This window comes from Aphelocoma coerulescens (assembly GCF_041296385.1).
Source record: "Aphelocoma coerulescens isolate FSJ_1873_10779 chromosome Z unlocalized genomic scaffold, UR_Acoe_1.0 ChrZ, whole genome shotgun sequence".
Classification (NCBI taxonomy): Eukaryota; Metazoa; Chordata; class Aves; order Passeriformes; family Corvidae; genus Aphelocoma; species Aphelocoma coerulescens.
The window spans coordinates 17,008,876-17,026,633 of record NW_027184085.1 but is presented as its reverse complement, the minus strand read 5'-3'; the positions used below and the strand labels follow the sequence as shown (position 1 = coordinate 17,026,633).

The 17,758-nt window shown below is 38.6% G+C and overlaps 1 protein-coding gene across 3 annotated transcripts in view; it reads left to right on the top strand.

Moving 5' to 3' along the window:
* The window catches only part of SLC38A9 (solute carrier family 38 member 9), a 54,456-nt gene extending 37,209 nt beyond the window's left edge, over positions 1-17,247 (top strand). For 2 of the 3 annotated variants that reach the window (XM_069001284.1, XM_069001285.1), the window contains exons 12-15: positions 1,546-1,659; positions 3,535-3,683; positions 11,906-11,995; positions 13,902-17,246. In XM_069001284.1, the coding sequence (XP_068857385.1) occupies positions 1,546-1,659; positions 3,535-3,683; positions 11,906-11,995; positions 13,902-14,067 (519 nt within the window). In that variant the 3' untranslated portion in view covers positions 14,068-17,246. Of the gene's footprint in view, positions 1-1,545; positions 1,660-3,534; positions 3,684-11,905; positions 11,996-13,901 lie in introns of all 3 variants that reach the window. The other variant, XM_069001286.1, reaches the window with a different exon arrangement.
* The last annotated feature ends 511 nt before the right edge of the window (positions 17,248-17,758 follow it).

Below are 17,758 nucleotides of genomic sequence, written 5' to 3'. Positions count from 1 at the left end.
GCTGCTGCTTAGCTTCTGGTGATAGTCCTTACTCAGTGACCAGTATGAGAGTGAAATCTAGGGAATCATCTTTCATGTGCTTTTAACTGGTCAGCAGGAGGAAGAGGTTGCAGCTAGAAATGTGCAGCTTCTGGGAGCTTGAAGGCCACTGTGGGAGACGTGTTCAGAGATCACCGATGCCTTTTTCCCATCAGCCTCTAAGGGGCAAATAATATTCCTTATCAAACAGCAATCTTCTACCCCAAAAACGCTGGCAAAATCAGTAGGAGATTCCACTTCTTTCACTGCCTTCCATCTGAATTTCTCTTAAAACTCATAGTCTAGCATTTTATGCTTTCCTCAAGGATTGCCTTGCCCTTGGCAGAGGCTGGAATGGTGTAGGATATGCTTCTTCTGTCAACAAGATAGTGTGAAGAAGCACATAGGGAAAAATTTTCATGCACAGATGTGAGCAGGCTTTGCTCATGCTCAGTGAGCTGGCTGGAAACTAATATAATCCTAGTAATTTGGTGCTGTCTCTGAACTAGTAAGACTTGCTTCTCAGTCTTAAGAAAATAGGGTCATGTATTGAAACATTACTAGTAATCCTTTAAGAAGTGATGATTAGCAGTAGCTGAACAAATGGTTTGCTGTAAGGTGATGAGTCTTTTGTACTGTAACATAAGCCTATACAGAATATAGTTAATAACTAGAAACAAATGGTCTCCCTCTTTATTTCCAAAGGAAGGAATTGATGTAGAAGAATAACCCACCAAGTACATTTCTGTGAGGTCGCTCTGATGTATATGTGGATTCTGTAGTTTCATAAAGTACTTAATTTTTTTTGCTGGTTATTTTCCTGTAATAAATATGTAATTATTTTTGAGTAAAGGAAAATATTTGTATATATTATATATTTTATAAAAATAGCTAAAATTTTAGAACTGAACATTGAAGTTTAGGTTTAAATCCATACTTAAGTGTATGTAGTATAGTTAAATGGGGATTTATGACCCTTGCTTCAGCACTCTATCCTTAAAACCTTTGGTTAAATTCCTTTGTTTTATATCTGCAGTTGGGTACACTGATGTCTTTGCAATATTTTATTCATGACAAGAAATTTAACATAGGGCATTGCTGGGCTTTCTGTCTTAGACAGGTGTGTCTGTGTCCCAAGGGTCTTAGTAGGAATAGGTGAATGTAAGAAAGTAGTATTGTTTGTTTTAATAACCAGTGTATGTTTATGCATCAGGAATAGCACACTACATCTATTGGCATATCTCTTTCATGGTGCCTTTTTTGTATGTTGAGAGATAAATAATACTTGTCTAGCTCCACTTTGGGGTATCTCCTTGCAGCTTTCTGATCTGATCAGGACCAGGTCTGAAGTCTCCATTCAAGTAATAGAAAGTAAAAGTAAAGATGTATCAAGTGATACTAGTAAATATAAAAAAGTCATGCATATAAAAGCAACAGTAATAAATGAAATAGAAATCTCACAAGGTTTTTATTTCATCTGGTTTTGTGTGTCAGTGTTGGCCAAAATAAAGTCTTGTTTTTCCTCAGGTGAGAGACCTCTCTATTGCATACTTCCTGGTTGGACTAACGTATCTCTATGTTGGAGTGATAATTTTTGCATCTTTTCCCTCTCCACCATTATCCAAAGAGTGCATTGAACAGGTGAGATACTTTACTGCAGTATGTATATCATGGAATCACAAAATGGATTTTTTGGAAGGGACCACAGTGGGTCATCTGGTCCAACCTCCCTGCTCAAGCAGGGACATCCCAGAGCACATTGCACAGGATTGTGCATCCAGATGGTTCTGGAATACGCTCTGGATATGCTCTGGCATAGTGAGGGAGACTCCAGAACCTCTCTGGACAATCTGTTCCAGTGCTTGGTCACCCACACAGTAAAAAAGTTCTTCCCCGTGTTCATGTGGAACTTCTGTGCATCAGCTTCTGCCCCTTGCCTCTTGTCCTGTTGCTTGGCACCACCAAGAAGATCCAGATCCATCCTCTTGGCACCCTCCTTTTAGATGCCTGTATACATTGATGACGTGCAACAGGAACAGGCCTAGCTCCCTCAGCCTTTCCATGTAAGAGACATGCTCCAGTCCCTTGATCATCTCTGTATGGAGATGGACTTGCTCCAGGAGCTCCATGTGTCTGTTGTACTGATGAGTCCAGAACTGGACAGAGCACTCCAGATGTGCCCCACCAGGGCAGGGTAGAGGGGCAGGATCACCTACCTTGACCTGCTGTCAATGCTCTTCCTAATACACACTAAGATGCCGCATTTGTCCTTAACTTTTTAAAAAATATTCAATAAATAAGCTTCTGCGTCTTGGTTCGTGATTCACTCTGGCAGACACATCTGCCCTTGACTGTGGTCAATTGGTTGACACCTCATGGGCACTACCATGAACAGATGAGTACTGCTTGTGTTATCTCATTTATATTTATAAATGGTTCCCAATATTTCTGTGGAAAACAAACATTCAATAAATACTCTGTGAAAGTGATGAAGAAGGACTGAAATGAATAAGTGAACAGTTGAGCCTTTCATTTCTTTAGCTTCTTTAATCCTGAGACGTGTGTGCAGTGACTCATTGGGACTCTAGAAGAAACAGAATGTGAAAACAAGCTTGTTTAGATAGGAGTCCTCACTGCAAGTATTTTGGAGTCTGACACTCCAGTCTGACACTCTGGTGAGCCTTGCCAGCAGTTATTCAGATAATACCACCACATGAAACACTGTGTGAAGGCTAAAAACTCTTATTTGCTTATAGGCAAATTTCCACACCCTTAAGTTGCTTCAGAGATAGCAGTTATCAATGGGGGGATCCATTTTATGCCAGGTATTCTATAACTCTGGCATAATATTTAGCAATAAAGCAGCATTTAAAGGCTTCCTCTGACTGTGGATTAGTTAGAACTAGTACCATGTTAAACCATTAAACGATTTTTTTAACCACCTGAAATAATTTCACAGGATGAAATCCACAGTTAAATAACAGATAATGAGTGATTTTCTTCCCATTTATTTTCTGTAGTTATCTCAAGTGCTTATGAAGCCATTTGTATATTTCTTTGATATTTAAGTCTTATAATACTTTTTTGGATGTTTCCACTTGTAGCGTATGATCCCTTCCTCATTTGTATGTGATGCAGTTTTACTTACTAAGTAACAGTTTTTAATTAGTAGGTATGATATGACAGATAATAGGAGCATATGAATCCATCTGCCTAAAAGGTTAGGTGGCCCCTCCACAGCCTGGATTATTTGAGGATGTTCAGAAGATCAGAAAGTGATTCCTTATGTAATACTAGCATTAACACTGACATCAGCCTAGTAATATTCAAAAATCAGTTGTTATTTGATGGCAAGGCAGTTGTAAAAGAGGGAGAGGGTTTTTCATGTTGTGGAGTTCATTTAGCAATTGCAGTTGTTTGGATTTTATCCCACTCTTTCTGGCACACAGATACTAAAAACCAGCAGATACATGTAAACAAGCCGCCATTGATGTGTAACATTACTTATATGTTTAGAATTTTCTAGATAACTTTCCCAGTGATGACATCATGTCATTTGTTGCAAGAATATTCCTGCTGTTCCAAATGATGACTGTATACCCACTGTTGGGCTATCTGGCACGAGTTCAGCTGTTAAGACAGTTTTTTGGAAATGCTTACCCAAGGTAAGAAGTCTGTTTCTTGACAATAGTTTGGCACACTTTGCTTAACTGTTTGTCAGAAATTTGGCTAGGTTTTTGAGGATTTTCTTTGTGCATTAGGTACATTTCATAATCTAGTTTCAGAGTTTGTGGAGTTGAGCTGAATAGGCATGCAAAATAAACTTGCCTGCAGATCAGGACTGCTACAGTTTGCCGGAGCAGGGTAAGGGGGGTTCTTTTGATTTAGATCTTCATTTTCTCAATAAATAGGAATTTTGTCAACACAGTCCCTTTTATATGGCAGAAGGAAAGTTGTACAGGAAAAAAATTTGTTTAGTCCAGAAGCATTTCATCTAGCAATCCTTAAGCTGTGAAATACATATACTCCAGATACTAACCTTTCAGCATGCCATCTGTGTTTTGATTGTGCATGATTAGTAATCATCCATCTGTTTTTAAACAGAGCTAATAGCTAAGTGAGTTGTTAGTTGTGCTATCTGGGCTGCTGCTATGCTTATAAAAATAGCTTTTCACATGCTAATTTCAGAGATGAGCCACACCCTTGCATTTGTACAGTCTCTGTACTCCAGGGAAGAGCTGATGCAGATTTCAGTTTTAGTTTGGTTTTTTAAATGAAACCTAGGACATTTATATTTGGAATAATGGAGTACTGAATTTGTCACCGTTGAGAAGTTGCCATTTATCTCCAAGTGTCTTATTTTATATTTTGAATTACTGTTGATGGAGGAAAGGAAAGGAAAAAAAATCTCAGGAAGGAATGTGTATTTCCTCAGTGGCATCAGCAGTTCAGGTCTGCAGAGATGTTGTTCCAAGTTTAAGGTTTCTTCTGAGTCCTAAAATAGGTATGAGAAGTTCTAGAAACTGAATGCCTAAAATTAGGCAGTGAAATAAGTGCCTGCTTTTTTTGACGCTGAATTGTATGCAGTTCAACGTTGAGATTTTTAGGAACTGCTGAAAGTTACTGTTGGAAACAAGGCCATTTATTTAAGTGCTAAAGATGGCTTTCACAGCCACTAGGAAATAGTCATGTCCTTTATATTATGTGGATGTGCCTTTTCCTATCTCCTCCCTCCAGTTACTCTCCAACCAGAATGGTTTTCACTTCCCTCATGGCCTCTCCGAGAACCTACAGCTTTATGCCAGACTCTTCTCGGGTTAATTCCAGCTTGCTGTTTTAAGGCCTTCATGGTATGACGAATTTGATGATGCAGATACTTGCTTGGTTCTTGTCTCCAGGATGTCCTGTGGGTAGCTTCACTCATTTTTAAATTTAATTTTTTTTAAGACTCCATATTGTGAGGTATTTAAAGCTTCTGAGAAGTCAAAAATGGTTTCTAAGAAGCCACATAAGTCACTCCAACCTGTAGTGATAAGGTAGCATATTCTGCCTAGTGGACTGTCACTCGCTTTCTAGCATCCCAGGTGTCTCAAATATGGCACAGAAATCATTCAGTTAACCTTTAGGCTGTGGCTTCTGTGCATTTGCAAGGTCAGCCCTTGTTTTTTTCTATGCAGTGAAGAGTTACTGAAGGCTGGTAGAAAGCATAGGACATGTATCTGGAAGGATAGTAAAGATTTGCTACCTGATTGTGAAATGTATCTTCATGACTGGTTCTCACCAGTCACCTAAGCTGACCAAGCTCCTTTAGTAGCACTTTATCACCTCTCTAGGAAAAACTTCAGTACTTTTTTTCCCAGACCTGCTTTTGTAGGGAAATGTTTTGCAAATATAAAGATGTTGCTCTTACTGATGTAGGCTGATGTCTACTGAAGAGCCTGGTGATTCACTCGGAAGAACCTACCTGGAAATATTATGTTCTGTGGCTTTTTGTGTAGGAAAATAAGCTAATTATATATAATAGTATATTCAACTATTCTACTAATAGTTGAATATACTTGGCTTCTTTTCTCAAAATTCTCATTAATCAGGGCAATAAGTTCTCGGGCAATAAGAAGATTGACCTACAGAGATTCATGCTTTAGTCTTAGATGTCTGTATAAGATGAATATATGGAGGAGAATATCCTGGGTTATGTGTCTGGAGAAAATTTTTGTGTGACTAGTGAACCCAAAGGATGGAACAGGAGGAAAAGAGCATGATCTCTGTTGGCAACCTAGCCTTATTTAACCCTGTGATTCTGTGTGCTAAATCCATGTCTTTTTATAGGTGTGTATTTCCTATATTAAGTTTCCTTTGCAGCTGAGAGAATGTTATAAATTTGCCTTCCGGCTATAATTGTCCAAACAAATCACCACCAACAACAGTCTAACAGAAACACCTTCTCCTGTGGTCCTAGTGTCCATTAGAAATTTTCCTATCTTCATTTTTAAGCTGTTAGTTGCTTCACATGGAAACTCACTGATTTTAAAAGCCAGGCTTCTTCATGTCAGCAGTTATTTGCAAGTGTGGATACCTGCTACTGGTGTGGATGGAGTTAACAAATAGCCATTAAGTTATTAAATGGAGTACTTAGAATTTTGGATGGATGCAACTTAAAGCAGATAGCTTGATCTCGCACATGTTTACAGGGCTGCCAGATAGTTTTTATTTCCTAGGAGTGATTGTATTGCTCAGATCAATTTCATTCTCTGGGTTTTACTCCTTTTTATTTATCTGTTACTAGGTATAATAAAGTACCAAGATATTAGTTTGCTGTTTTGCTATTCATAGTCTTGACTTTTGATCTAATCCAAGGCAAATTCTACCAAAAGCAACATCATGGTTTGTATCCTATTTTTTTTTCTGGTTAACCATGGATTATAACTGGATTATAATAAAAAACTATATACTCCAAGGGAGCTTTTATTGTCTGAAAATTTGATTTTCATCTCTTTTGTCCCATGCTTTTTAGATACTCTGTAGTGCTGTTTTTCTGTGAATAGTTCTTTGCTGTGTGTACCTGTAGTGTATCCTATTAATCCATAGTCTTGAGTGATGAAGCAGCTCATGCTCTCCAAACTTAAAAGCTTAAACAGACAATATGTAACTTTCCTTCTCTCAGGTTTCACAATAGACATAAGCTGAACAGTTGAAGCATGCTTGTCTGAAAGAGGAAGTGAGTGTTTTGTCTTCCAACAGTCAGGAGGAGAGTAAAAACATCCTTGATTCTAAGAAGGAGGATTCTCTTTGCTCTTATGTACAAGTACCAGTCACCTGCGTCTCTGCCTGTCTTAAAATCAAGTTCATGCTAGACACAGGAGTCTTCTAACAGACATCATCACATAGAATCATAGAGTGGTTTGGATTGGAAAGAACCTTAAAGATCATTTAGTCCCAACCCCCCTGCCGTGGGCAGGGACACCTTTGACTAGACCAGGTTGCTCATAGCTCCATCCAAACTGGCCTTGAACACATCCAGAGATGGGGCACCCACAGCTTCTCTGGGCAACCTCTTCCAGTGTCTCACCACCCTCACAGTAGAGTTTCTTCCATCTATTAAACCTAAATCTCCCTCTTTCAGTATGTACCCATTCCTCCTTACCCTGCCACTCCAGTTCCTGTCAGACAGTCCCTCTCCAGCTTTCCTGTAGGCCCCTTCAGATACTGGAAGGTGTCTGTGAGGTCGCCACACAACCTTCTCTTCTCCAGGCTGAACAGCCCCAACTTTCTCAGCCGGTCTTTGTAGGCCAGGTGTTTCAATCCTCCTATCATCCTCCTGGCCCTCCTCTGGACTTGCTCCAACAACTCCATGTCCCTCATATGTTTGGGACCCCAGAGCTGGATGCAGTGCTTCAGGTGGGGTCTCAGCAGAGCAGAACTGAGTGGCAAAATCCTCTTCCTTGCCCTGCTGGCCACTCTTCTTTGGATGCAGCCCAGGATTCCCCTGGCTTTCTGGGCTGTGAGTGCTCACTGCTGGCCCGTGTTGAGTTTTTTTTCATCAGCCATCACCCCCAAGTCTCTCACCACAGGGCTGCTCTCCATTACTTCTCTGCCCAGCCTGTTGGTGTGTCTGAGACTGCCCCACTGCAGGTGTAGGACCTTGCACTTGGCCTTGTTGAGCTTTGCGTGGTCTCACCTCTGAAGCCTATCCAGGTCCCTCTGGATGGCATCTTTTCCTTCCAGCATGTCCACTGCATCGTACACAGTTTGGTGCTGAGAGTGCACTCAATCTACAAATCCTTCAGCCTTTCTCTACTTCCTACAGAAGATTTAAAAACAAGAGAAGACATCCTAATTCCTGCTTTTATTTTGCAAAATGTATGCTAGTATACAGATTACAACAGAGAAAGTACTGTTATACTGTTCCAGATGTACTGGAACAAAACCCAAGGAACTGTTCATTCTTTCTGCTCTCCCTGGTGTTAAGGAAGGTCAAAACTTAGTGTTTTGGGTAATTGCTTTCTTTTCTAAAATGAGATATGTCTGTAATGGCATCATTTAACAGCTGATTTAGGGCCAGAGGCATGTGCTTTATCTGCTGTTTCTTGCTTGACTCTCGATCTTCTTATATGTCCAGAAAGTCAATTTTTTTATTATTGTTACTGGCTCTTGGCTACAGTGCTATTTGTGACAGAGATTCCCTTGATTAATTATATGGTGTGCATAAAGTGCTTTATACAGTCATCTGATAATTTTAAAAAACTTTTTAAACGTCTTTCCTGTTCTGGGAGTTTAAATAAGCTGATGGACAAAAATCACTTAGCTTTTCTTAATGATTGTCCTCCCTTTACTCCATGGTAGCCCAGCAGACCTGCCAGTTCTCCTTCTCCCACAGATGTATGTCTTCTGATGCAATGAAACACATTTCTTCTGTTTACATGCATGTTTGCTTGTCTGCTCTTCACATAGTCTCTGTCTAGCTTCTTAAAGGTTGTGATTCATAGTCTTTTGACCAATGTCACTTGAGTGAGATTTCCAGGAAGAAAATGCATTTTTAGATACATTAACCTCTCAAAATTTCTTACTTGAATGATCCTGATTTGCTTTTTTCCTGGCTCTCCAGTTTCCCTTATTGTGTTATGTTCATCCTGTGACTCCATGCTGAGTCCAAAACTTCTGAGGGAGCTTAAAACCTGACAGGATTTAAAAATAGTTCCTATCTTTAAATTTCACCTGTGCTAGGGTTTGGTTTCATTGTTTTTGATATGATTCTTACTTTGAGGATGCCAAAGTTAATTAGATATATATGGTCACTGCTATTCAGTGGCTTAAGTGTCTACCACTTCCACAGGAGAGAACTTGATGGAGCAAGCCCTTTAATGATCTTCTGGCGTACAAGGTTGTTTCTCCACTCTGTCAATCTGAAAGGATAGCCTTGCCATGAGAGAAAAGCAAGACTTAGGGGAAAGCTTGCATTTACTTTTAATCTTTTTTTTTTCTCCTCTCTGTTATCATTTTTGTGGGGCTGCAGGATTTTTGCAGGTGAGCAGTGATTCCCTTTATAGAAAAGAGCTAGAATCTTCATCTGCCCAGCTGAGAGTATGGAGACTGAGGACAGAATATAAAAGACTTGCCATGGGTGTGCCTCCTGTGTGAATTACAGCCTCCTTCAGGCAACCCAACCTGTTCCTCAGAGAAGCAGCCCCAGTCAGGCTGCCCAGGCAGACAGTCCAGCCCTGGCGTGGGCCATCCAACTCTGCTGCCATTGACCATGGGGAAGAAAGTTACACCACTTAGAAAACATCTGTATGTGACCATGGTGATTAGCAAAAACAGGCTGAATCTTTTCTAATCTCTAATATCCTCTAAGTACTTTTCTTTGTATGGTTGTAAAAAGCAGGGTGGTATGTCCCCTGCCTCCAAATGCTATTTTTCTGACTGTCCTTTTGCAATGTGTGGTGGCTGCTAATTGTACTGTAAGCCAGTGTCAGCCTAAACCTGAACAATTGAGAACTTGTTAAAATGTCACAGGCTATGAGAAATGCTTGTCCTGTCTGTAACACACATGCACAGAATTCTACAGTCTTAGGAAAAGTACTATCTCAAATAATGTACCTCCTAGTAGCCCTAGGTATCAGATTTTACTTTATTCAGAAGGGTAGTGTTTTTTTCCTAAATGGTAAAGCCTTTCTCTCCATTAAGATCGAGGCTTTTTTCCCACCCTGGAGATGAGCTGAGCTGTGAATGTCTGCCTAGGTAAAAGAAAGGGTTTGCAGGTTAAACACCTGTCGTCCAATGACATAGTTACAATTCAGGCTGTTTCAAAAGATAGAAAAAGGAGCAAGGAAGTTCCAGGGGAGAAATGGAGTGTAATCTTTCACATTGAAACAGGTAGATGCAAAGCCTTTTCAGACCTTCTGATTTTGGTATTGTTCTTGAGGATTCTGCTTAATTTTAACAATTAAAACTGCAAAGTAATACTCTACAAGTACTGAATTACTTTGGAGGCTTCAACATATGGGGACCATTGTTTTCAGCTGAGCCAGAACACATTGTGTCCCCCCTCAACCCAATAATCTTTTTCCAGATCAAGAAATTGTAAAATGTTTCATTTCACACCAAACATGCAGACATGCCTACTTGCTTTCAAAATTTAGGAGAATTGAGAATTAATTTTTTTTTTTTAAACAACAGCTTTGAACAACAAAATCGTGTCTTCAAAGCATGCCTGAATAAAATACTTCTCCAATTTTTCAGGTTTTCTGCTGAAATACTCCAGACTGACACAAATATGCAAAACATTTTTGAATTAGTAAGCCTGCACTGTTTTTAGTCCCTCTTGCTAAAAAAATAATCTCAGCAAAAAAAGAATGGAAGAAGTGCTGTCATTTTCTGTGTGCATAAACTTTCTGCTTCCATTGTGTGATAGTAAGATTTACAATCTGCCACATATATGGGGAAAGAGGAAGTAGTTTTTAATGGCACTTTTTTGTGAGCAGTTTAGCTAACTAACTTTCTTTAGCAATACTAGAGAAGCTGTACACATTTGGTCCCTAAGAAGACTGATTCTTGGAATTTTGTTTTTTATTCACGGAGTCTTACCAGGTTTATATCCAACTAAGTGTTTTTTAAACGTAAACAGCTGCTGTAGCCTCACTGCAATTGTCAATCTCTAAAGTACCCCTCTTGTACCACTGTTAAAATGTCATATATAAAATTAAAGATGTTTTTTCTGTCTTTCTGAAATCAATTTTTAAGAGTGATGGTTCAAAACAGTCCATAACGTAAATTATTCCTTTGTGTTTTAATTGCCTTAATTTCCCTGAGCTTTAATGACACTATTCTATGTCCCTAATCTTCCTAACTTGGAAACTGGCAGGCAGCCTTTCAGCCATAGCCATGGAAGCTGTCACTTTTAAAAAGTTGTTAGTTAGTTACATCCTCCATAATACACATACTTTCTACAGTGAAGAAAAAACTAGCCTCGGCTTACAGGTTTTGTATATTTTAGGAAATCGTATCCTCCAGAAGAATAAACAAAACCTGTAAGTGTATGTATGTTTCCTCTGTGAGAATTCTTTTTTCCCTTCATAGAAACAGCTGTGTGACCAAAATATCACAGGTTTTTATTATATTTCCTGACTTTATGCTAAAATATGCCAACATTTCATATTCTTGAAAGAAAAGTGATACTTTCCTGAGTCTCAGTTCTGTGCATAACTGAAGTGAATTTGTCTCATGCAGTAAAAGCTGTTTTTGCAGAAAGAAAATACTTGTTTTTCTCATCCTTAATGCAAAAGGAAAGCAACAGGAATTTATTTGTAAAAACAAATTCACCAAAAAATTCAGCATAAATAGGGCACAGTTCATATAACGCAAGACATCCAACATTCTAAATGTTTGTCCTCTATCGAAATGCAGTAGAGTTCAAATTTTAAGGTTTTATTCCCCCCCAGTAGTCTTTGTAATGTTTTCCACTTGATGCATCTTTGCCTTTCTTCTGGTTTCCAGTAGTTCACTTTGAGCAATTCAGATCATTCTGTGAACAAGCTAATTCTTTTGTGTGGGAATTAAGTTGTATAGTATTGTTTCTTTGGTATTTGAATATCCGTCTGAAATACTTGAGTGCTGAGTATCACGTATGATGTTTTTCAAAAAGAATTGCCAAATTACACATTCTTATTCCTTAAGAATATTTTGAGTCAAAATACTAGATATTTAGAAACTGGCACTCCGAATATTCAGTAGATTACATGTTTGCTGTGAAATTAATTAGCTTTAATAGAGTCATGCAAATGAAAACACCACCCATGTACCAGTTAAATGTTAGTGTAAATGAAGAATAGTGGTAGTATTTTGTAATAAATATAACAGGTTGTAAAACTCTTTCCCCACTTTCCCCTAGCTTTTTCCATGTGCTCATCCTGAACCTAGCCATTGTAGGAGCTGGAGTAGCAATGGCAAGATTTTATCCAAATATAGGAGGTATCATAAGGTGAGTGTTGCTTGCAGCTTCCCTGTGGTGTTACTACGTTTGTGTCTTGATGTTGAAAAGAAGCAGTAATAATTGTACCTTTATATTTTGTGACGCTTACACCTTCTTAAGTTGTAAATAATGATTTAGATGTGTAAACAATCAGCTTGCAAAGTTCTGACAAGCGGCTATCTGTTATTGTGCCTCTGTGTCTGAGCTGGTTGAGTTTTACTGGAGCTGTATCTGAGGACCTTGTAACTATACTCATAAAAGAATATGATGCCTGAAGAAAAGTTGCTTCATTATTGTGTGCTTTCTCTCAAGTTTCTGTTTTGTGTTAACATTTGAACCGGGTTTGAAGGTTCAAATAATAAAAACGTTCCATAATAAAAATCCAAGAAGGCAAGTAACTTTAAAGGGAAAAGTAGCATCAAAGTTGTGCCTCTAAATGATATCTTAAATTTACTATGTTGATGAAAAGCTAGGATTTCTATAATTAGAAAATATTAGAGGAAATAATAATCTTATTTTCTACATTTGACATCAACATATTGCATTGTCATTTATTCTTGGTTTGCATCTTTCCTTAAGTAACCAGGAGAGGGAGGTGTTTAAAAATACAGAAATCTGCAATTGTAAAACCAGAATAACAGGCTTGGGTCTGACCAAGGTAGCAAAATAATTTACTTTCGCTCAGTGGCTGATCTTTGAGGTTTTTTCCCATTTCCTCTTTCTCTTCTGTCTCTCCTTGTAGTAAAATTATTTGTATTCCAGTAATAGAGATGGTCTAGTTAATCATCATTAGACTCTTAAAATGACAGAATGGACCTTAAGGTTGGAAGGGACCTTAAAGATCATCTAGTTCCAACCCCCTTGCCATGGGCAAGGAACACCTTTGACTAGACCAGGTTGCTCAGAGCCCCATCCTACCTGGCCTTGAACATTTCCAGGGATAGAACATCCACAGCCTGGGCAACCTGTTCCAGTGTCTCAGCACCCTGACACGAAAGAATTTCTTCCTAATATCTAATTTAGTTAAACATTGTGCAATACGTGTCTCTGTTTCCAAGCTGGTGCTTCTCTCTTCTAATGTGTCTATATTGTGCATAGTAGCCAAACATGTATAACAGTGGATTTCCAGCAGATAAATTGTCTTTATGCAGTCTAACTTGCATATTTGCTGATTTTGTGTTGCAGATGATTTTCATGTATTATGGTCTTTCCTCTGAAGGGAATGTTCAAATATATGAAAAAAAAAGCATTGTTACTTAATAATATTTGGCTGCTTAGTAAGTGAAAATAATGAGAACGTTTTTGTAAGCAAGGGAGAGGTTAGAAAAAGAACAGTTAAATGCAACCTTGCTGTGGTTGATCATGTTATCAGAAGGGCATGTTGTTCCTCTTAGGTCTGGAGAATGATTTTCTATAAGCTCATTAAATAAATTAAAATAAGAGTTGCAGATTCAGGAACATTTCTATATTTAAATGTTCTAATATGTGTCCTCAGGTGGCTGGGGTGCAATGAGATTTACAGTTCTGACAGTAAAGGATGTGTAACAGAGGGTGCACTGTCCAGTCTCTTTCTGTTGCATGTTGACGGATTTCCCCAAAGTAGAAACATAAAGTCAAAGTAAGGGATTTGGTCCTCAACAGCATCACAGGGTATGACTGAAAGGACAGAGACATGTCAGCATGCAGGTACAGGCAAGCAGGGGGCTGGACAACACAGAGGGTGATCATTAAATGCTAGTGAAGGAGGTGGAGTCGGCAAGGAACAGAAATCAATGTTTAGCCATTGCAGATAGTCAGTGTTCATCCAGACTGTTCATTGGTTTGGCGGGGGAAACAACAATAAGAAATAAGAATAAATGCAAAACATTATTTCTTTTTTTCTCTTCTTCTTCCCCTCTTCTCTCCCTTTCCTCAGATACTCCGGAGCAACATGTGGTCTGGCCTTTGTATTCGTGTATCCATCACTCATCTACATGATCTCCCTGCACCGTGCTGGGCAGCTGACGTGGCCAGCATTGATCATTCACATCTTTATAATCCTCCTTGGACTGGCTAATCTGATTGCACAATTCCTATTGTGAAAACTCCCCCTTCTCCCGTGGCTGTCACAAGTGGTACTTCGGTATTTGGCAACAGCCTTAAGCAACACTGTTAGGCATGAGAACAGTTCTCAATGTGAGGATTTTGAGAAAAGCTGCAAATTCAAACCACATCATTCAGGTGCTTTACAGGAAACATGTATTGCGTCTTTGAAAACACAGTTTTGTGAGAAGTGGAATGGTTCAGATGTGAGTGATACAGTTCTCCTGGTTTTGTTGAAGGCGCATCAAAAATTAATGAAGCTCAAATATTTTTATTTTTTACAGCACATTTCTCCAAATACAAAGTTTCTAGCCTCAAGCTGTGGAAGTCTTTCCTCCAAAGGAGCTGTCCTTACCTTGATTAGCAGGCATGCTTTCTCAGTATTGTTCAGTGACTCTTTGAAATGCTCTTTTGTTGCAGTTATTTTCTTGATTTGTTTGGAAAATTAAGACTTTATTGTCTTTCCTCTTTTTTTTTTAGGTTAATTTATAGTCATTTGGGTCAAAATGCACTCTTAATTTTGAATACGCTATTAAATTGTTTTGGCAATATTTTTCCTCTAGGAAATTCCAACAAAGAGAAACAATAAACTCATGTTTCAGTGTTTTATTCAGAACCAATATGTACACAAATTATTTGTGATCTTACAATACAAAAAAGTCAGGAGGAAAAAAAATTAGAACAAGACAATTAAAATTAGTATTCCAGGCTTGACCTCAGTTCAACTCTGTTACTGGGCTATTATGTGCTGTGAAGTTGTTTTGTCAGGAGTTGGATGTGGTTTCATGGATGCATGGTGTGCACTGCATTTGTTCATCACAGGCCCGCTCCCTCCCTTGTAGGGTCTTCCTCTGGTGGTCTCTCACTTTACTACTATGTTACTCCAGACATTTTGGATGTGAGCAGAGACAAAGCCAGCCGTCTTCAGAGTCATGGGTGAAGTCAAAGAATTTAACTTTCAAATAATTCCTAACGGAAGCTGGAAGAATCTGGGAAGGTTTTGTTGTGGGGTTGGGTTTTTTTTAACTTCTTGTTTACAAATTAAGAGGCTGTGCATGTGTAAGCACATAGACACCTCTCTTCACCTACCTTCTGTAAGTCTGTGTCTTAACCCAAAACATGCAGTAATTAAGTTGCCAGACACTAGTGGAATGTCATTTTTGTGGTTGGACAGAGAGTAGAAACTTCTCTTTGTGTAGAATTTCAGTGCATTAAAATAATCAACAAATAGAATAATTGAAAGAGGACTCTGAGCTATGCTAAATTCCAAAGTAAGTAAAAGAGGAAAAAAGTTGGAGTGGTGCAATCTTTGTGAAGTATGAGTTGGGAAAGATAATTACATTGCAGGGTAAGAGTTCATATTTTCATCAGAAAGACAGTGAAAAACATAACCTAGGTTATTACCATGCTTCTCTGGGAAATTATGTGGACGTTTTTAGTAATGATGTAAATGCATTTGTTTTACTTAGGCTCCTCAAACTGTGTAAAGTACACTCACTTTCCTAAATATCCTTTGATTTGTAAGAAATACAGTATTATATGGGTTTGGAATACTATCTGCAGACTACAATGATTATTTATGATTGTTCTTTTGTTGTGAAACTTTCTATTCCTTTAAATTAGAATTGGGGAATACATCCATCATCTGTTCTATATTAGAGAGAACTATCTGCTCCATCCTGGTCATTTTTTCCAGTGTGTACTCGTAAAAGAGAAGTACTTAAAAACCAAAAGGAAAGGACAAAAGACACAGATTTTGTAGCATTATTGGCTTACACACATTAAGCTCTTGTGCTTATTTATTATAGATTCAGTGCTTAACCCCAGTTAAGCACAATTCAGTACAAACCCCAGTGAGTGCAGGTAATTAAATTAGATTATATCCGTCCATGTTCCATTTGTATATGATTCCGTGATTTATATCCTTGCCATTGAAGCTGATAGTAAAATGCCCACTGATTTTAGCAGAATTAAATTCTGTTAGGATCTAGTAGTCAACAGAAATTTCTAAGAAAGACAGAATTCTTGGAAGTGTCCTGATTGCATCTTGTATCTGGCTCTTTTGTTAGTTGTGCAATGTGCAATGACTGAGTTAATATTTAGAAGGAAATTATTCAGAACCTTTTTAAAAGACTGTTTCATCTCTGTGTCACAGAGATAGATTCTTGCTGCACTGTTTATTTACACAAGCCTTTAAAAGCTTTGATTTCAATTACAGACTGGTAAGCATTATAGTGATAGCAAATATTTCGTTACACTGTCATCTCCTGAAGCACACCTTCTTATAATAAAGTATTTTTAAATTTTACTACATGCAGTTGAGATTTTCACAAGCATCAGAAGCAAGTTATGAGTGTGTAGATTGTGATTTTCAGGGGTTCTCTTCTTTGTTGGAATCCTAAGTTAAATAATGTCTTAAAATTTAATGGCAACTTAAATGCCCTAAAAGACCAGAGGTGGATTGCAGTGTCTTTTTTAGTGCAAGCACAAAATGTAGTTTTTTACAAACACACACTTCACCTGCAGTGATGGCCAGCTAATTTCAGTTCCTTAGGTTCTGTGTTCCAGGATATCATCATGTGATTTAGCAAAGCAAAAAGTAACATATTGACCCAGTGGTATATTATGAAATGTCATTTATTACCTTCTCACAGAAGAAAAATAATCTCTGCTGGAAATACTGACTTCACTGAAGTAAGCTGTGAGGTGAAACACTTTTGGCTCTGGGCATTGACTAAGAATTTAAGGTTTTCTTCCTAACAGTACCAGCCTCTTTGTCACCATCCCTAACTCATTGCACTCTGACAATCCAGCCATCCATATTATGTGATAACTCAGTGATGCAAACTGAAATTTTTGTTGCATGAGGTTTGAGCAGTTGCAGTCAGTCCTCTGTGCTGATACCATCAAGCTAAAATCCAGATCTCAAGATACATAAGGTGTTAACCCAGCATGACCTTCAGACATTGCCAAAACATAAGCAGCCAGGGGAATTCCCAGGAAGCTCCAAGAGCAGTTGTGGACATGCCTGTGTGGTGAGTTTGTGGACATGTCTGTAGGTTATTGCACACTCTGAGCGCTGATGCTAAGGGATTAGTTTTTCAGCGGGACCGTTGTGATGAACAGTAGTTGTATTTTCTAAAGACAAGGACAGATGATACAGCTTATAAGTCTGTCATCTCTTATGACATGAGAAAGAACTACTTTCTCTATATGCTTGTGCTAATCTCATTGACCCCTCTGTAATGGCCTAGCATCATTTTGTAATGTTATTGTGGCCCAGATTCTTCCTTTCAGCTCCTAGTGGTCTTTATAATTTCTCGTATGCTTACTGGCTCTCAGTTTGCTTTTGCTCTTCCAGTCTCTCACAGCTGCATCTGTTCCCATAAATAATTTTCTCCTGTTCTGCCTGGACTGGCAATGTAATGCTAATGTATTAGATCATGTAGCTGAGATGATCTGTGCAGCGAATACGAGCATTTGGGATTCAAACGTTGCCTCATGTAAACAGTCTCAGGGAGGATATTTTATGTAACATTGCCTATTTTCTTAAAGGTTCAGCTGTTTAAACTCCATGTGCAAAAATATGTGAAGATAATGGCCTTTGGTTGCAACACTGAACTCTTCTTTGTGTTGATAGCTTGCCTGCCCGACCTCCAGACTGCTCCCTCCATCACCAGGCTTCTGCAC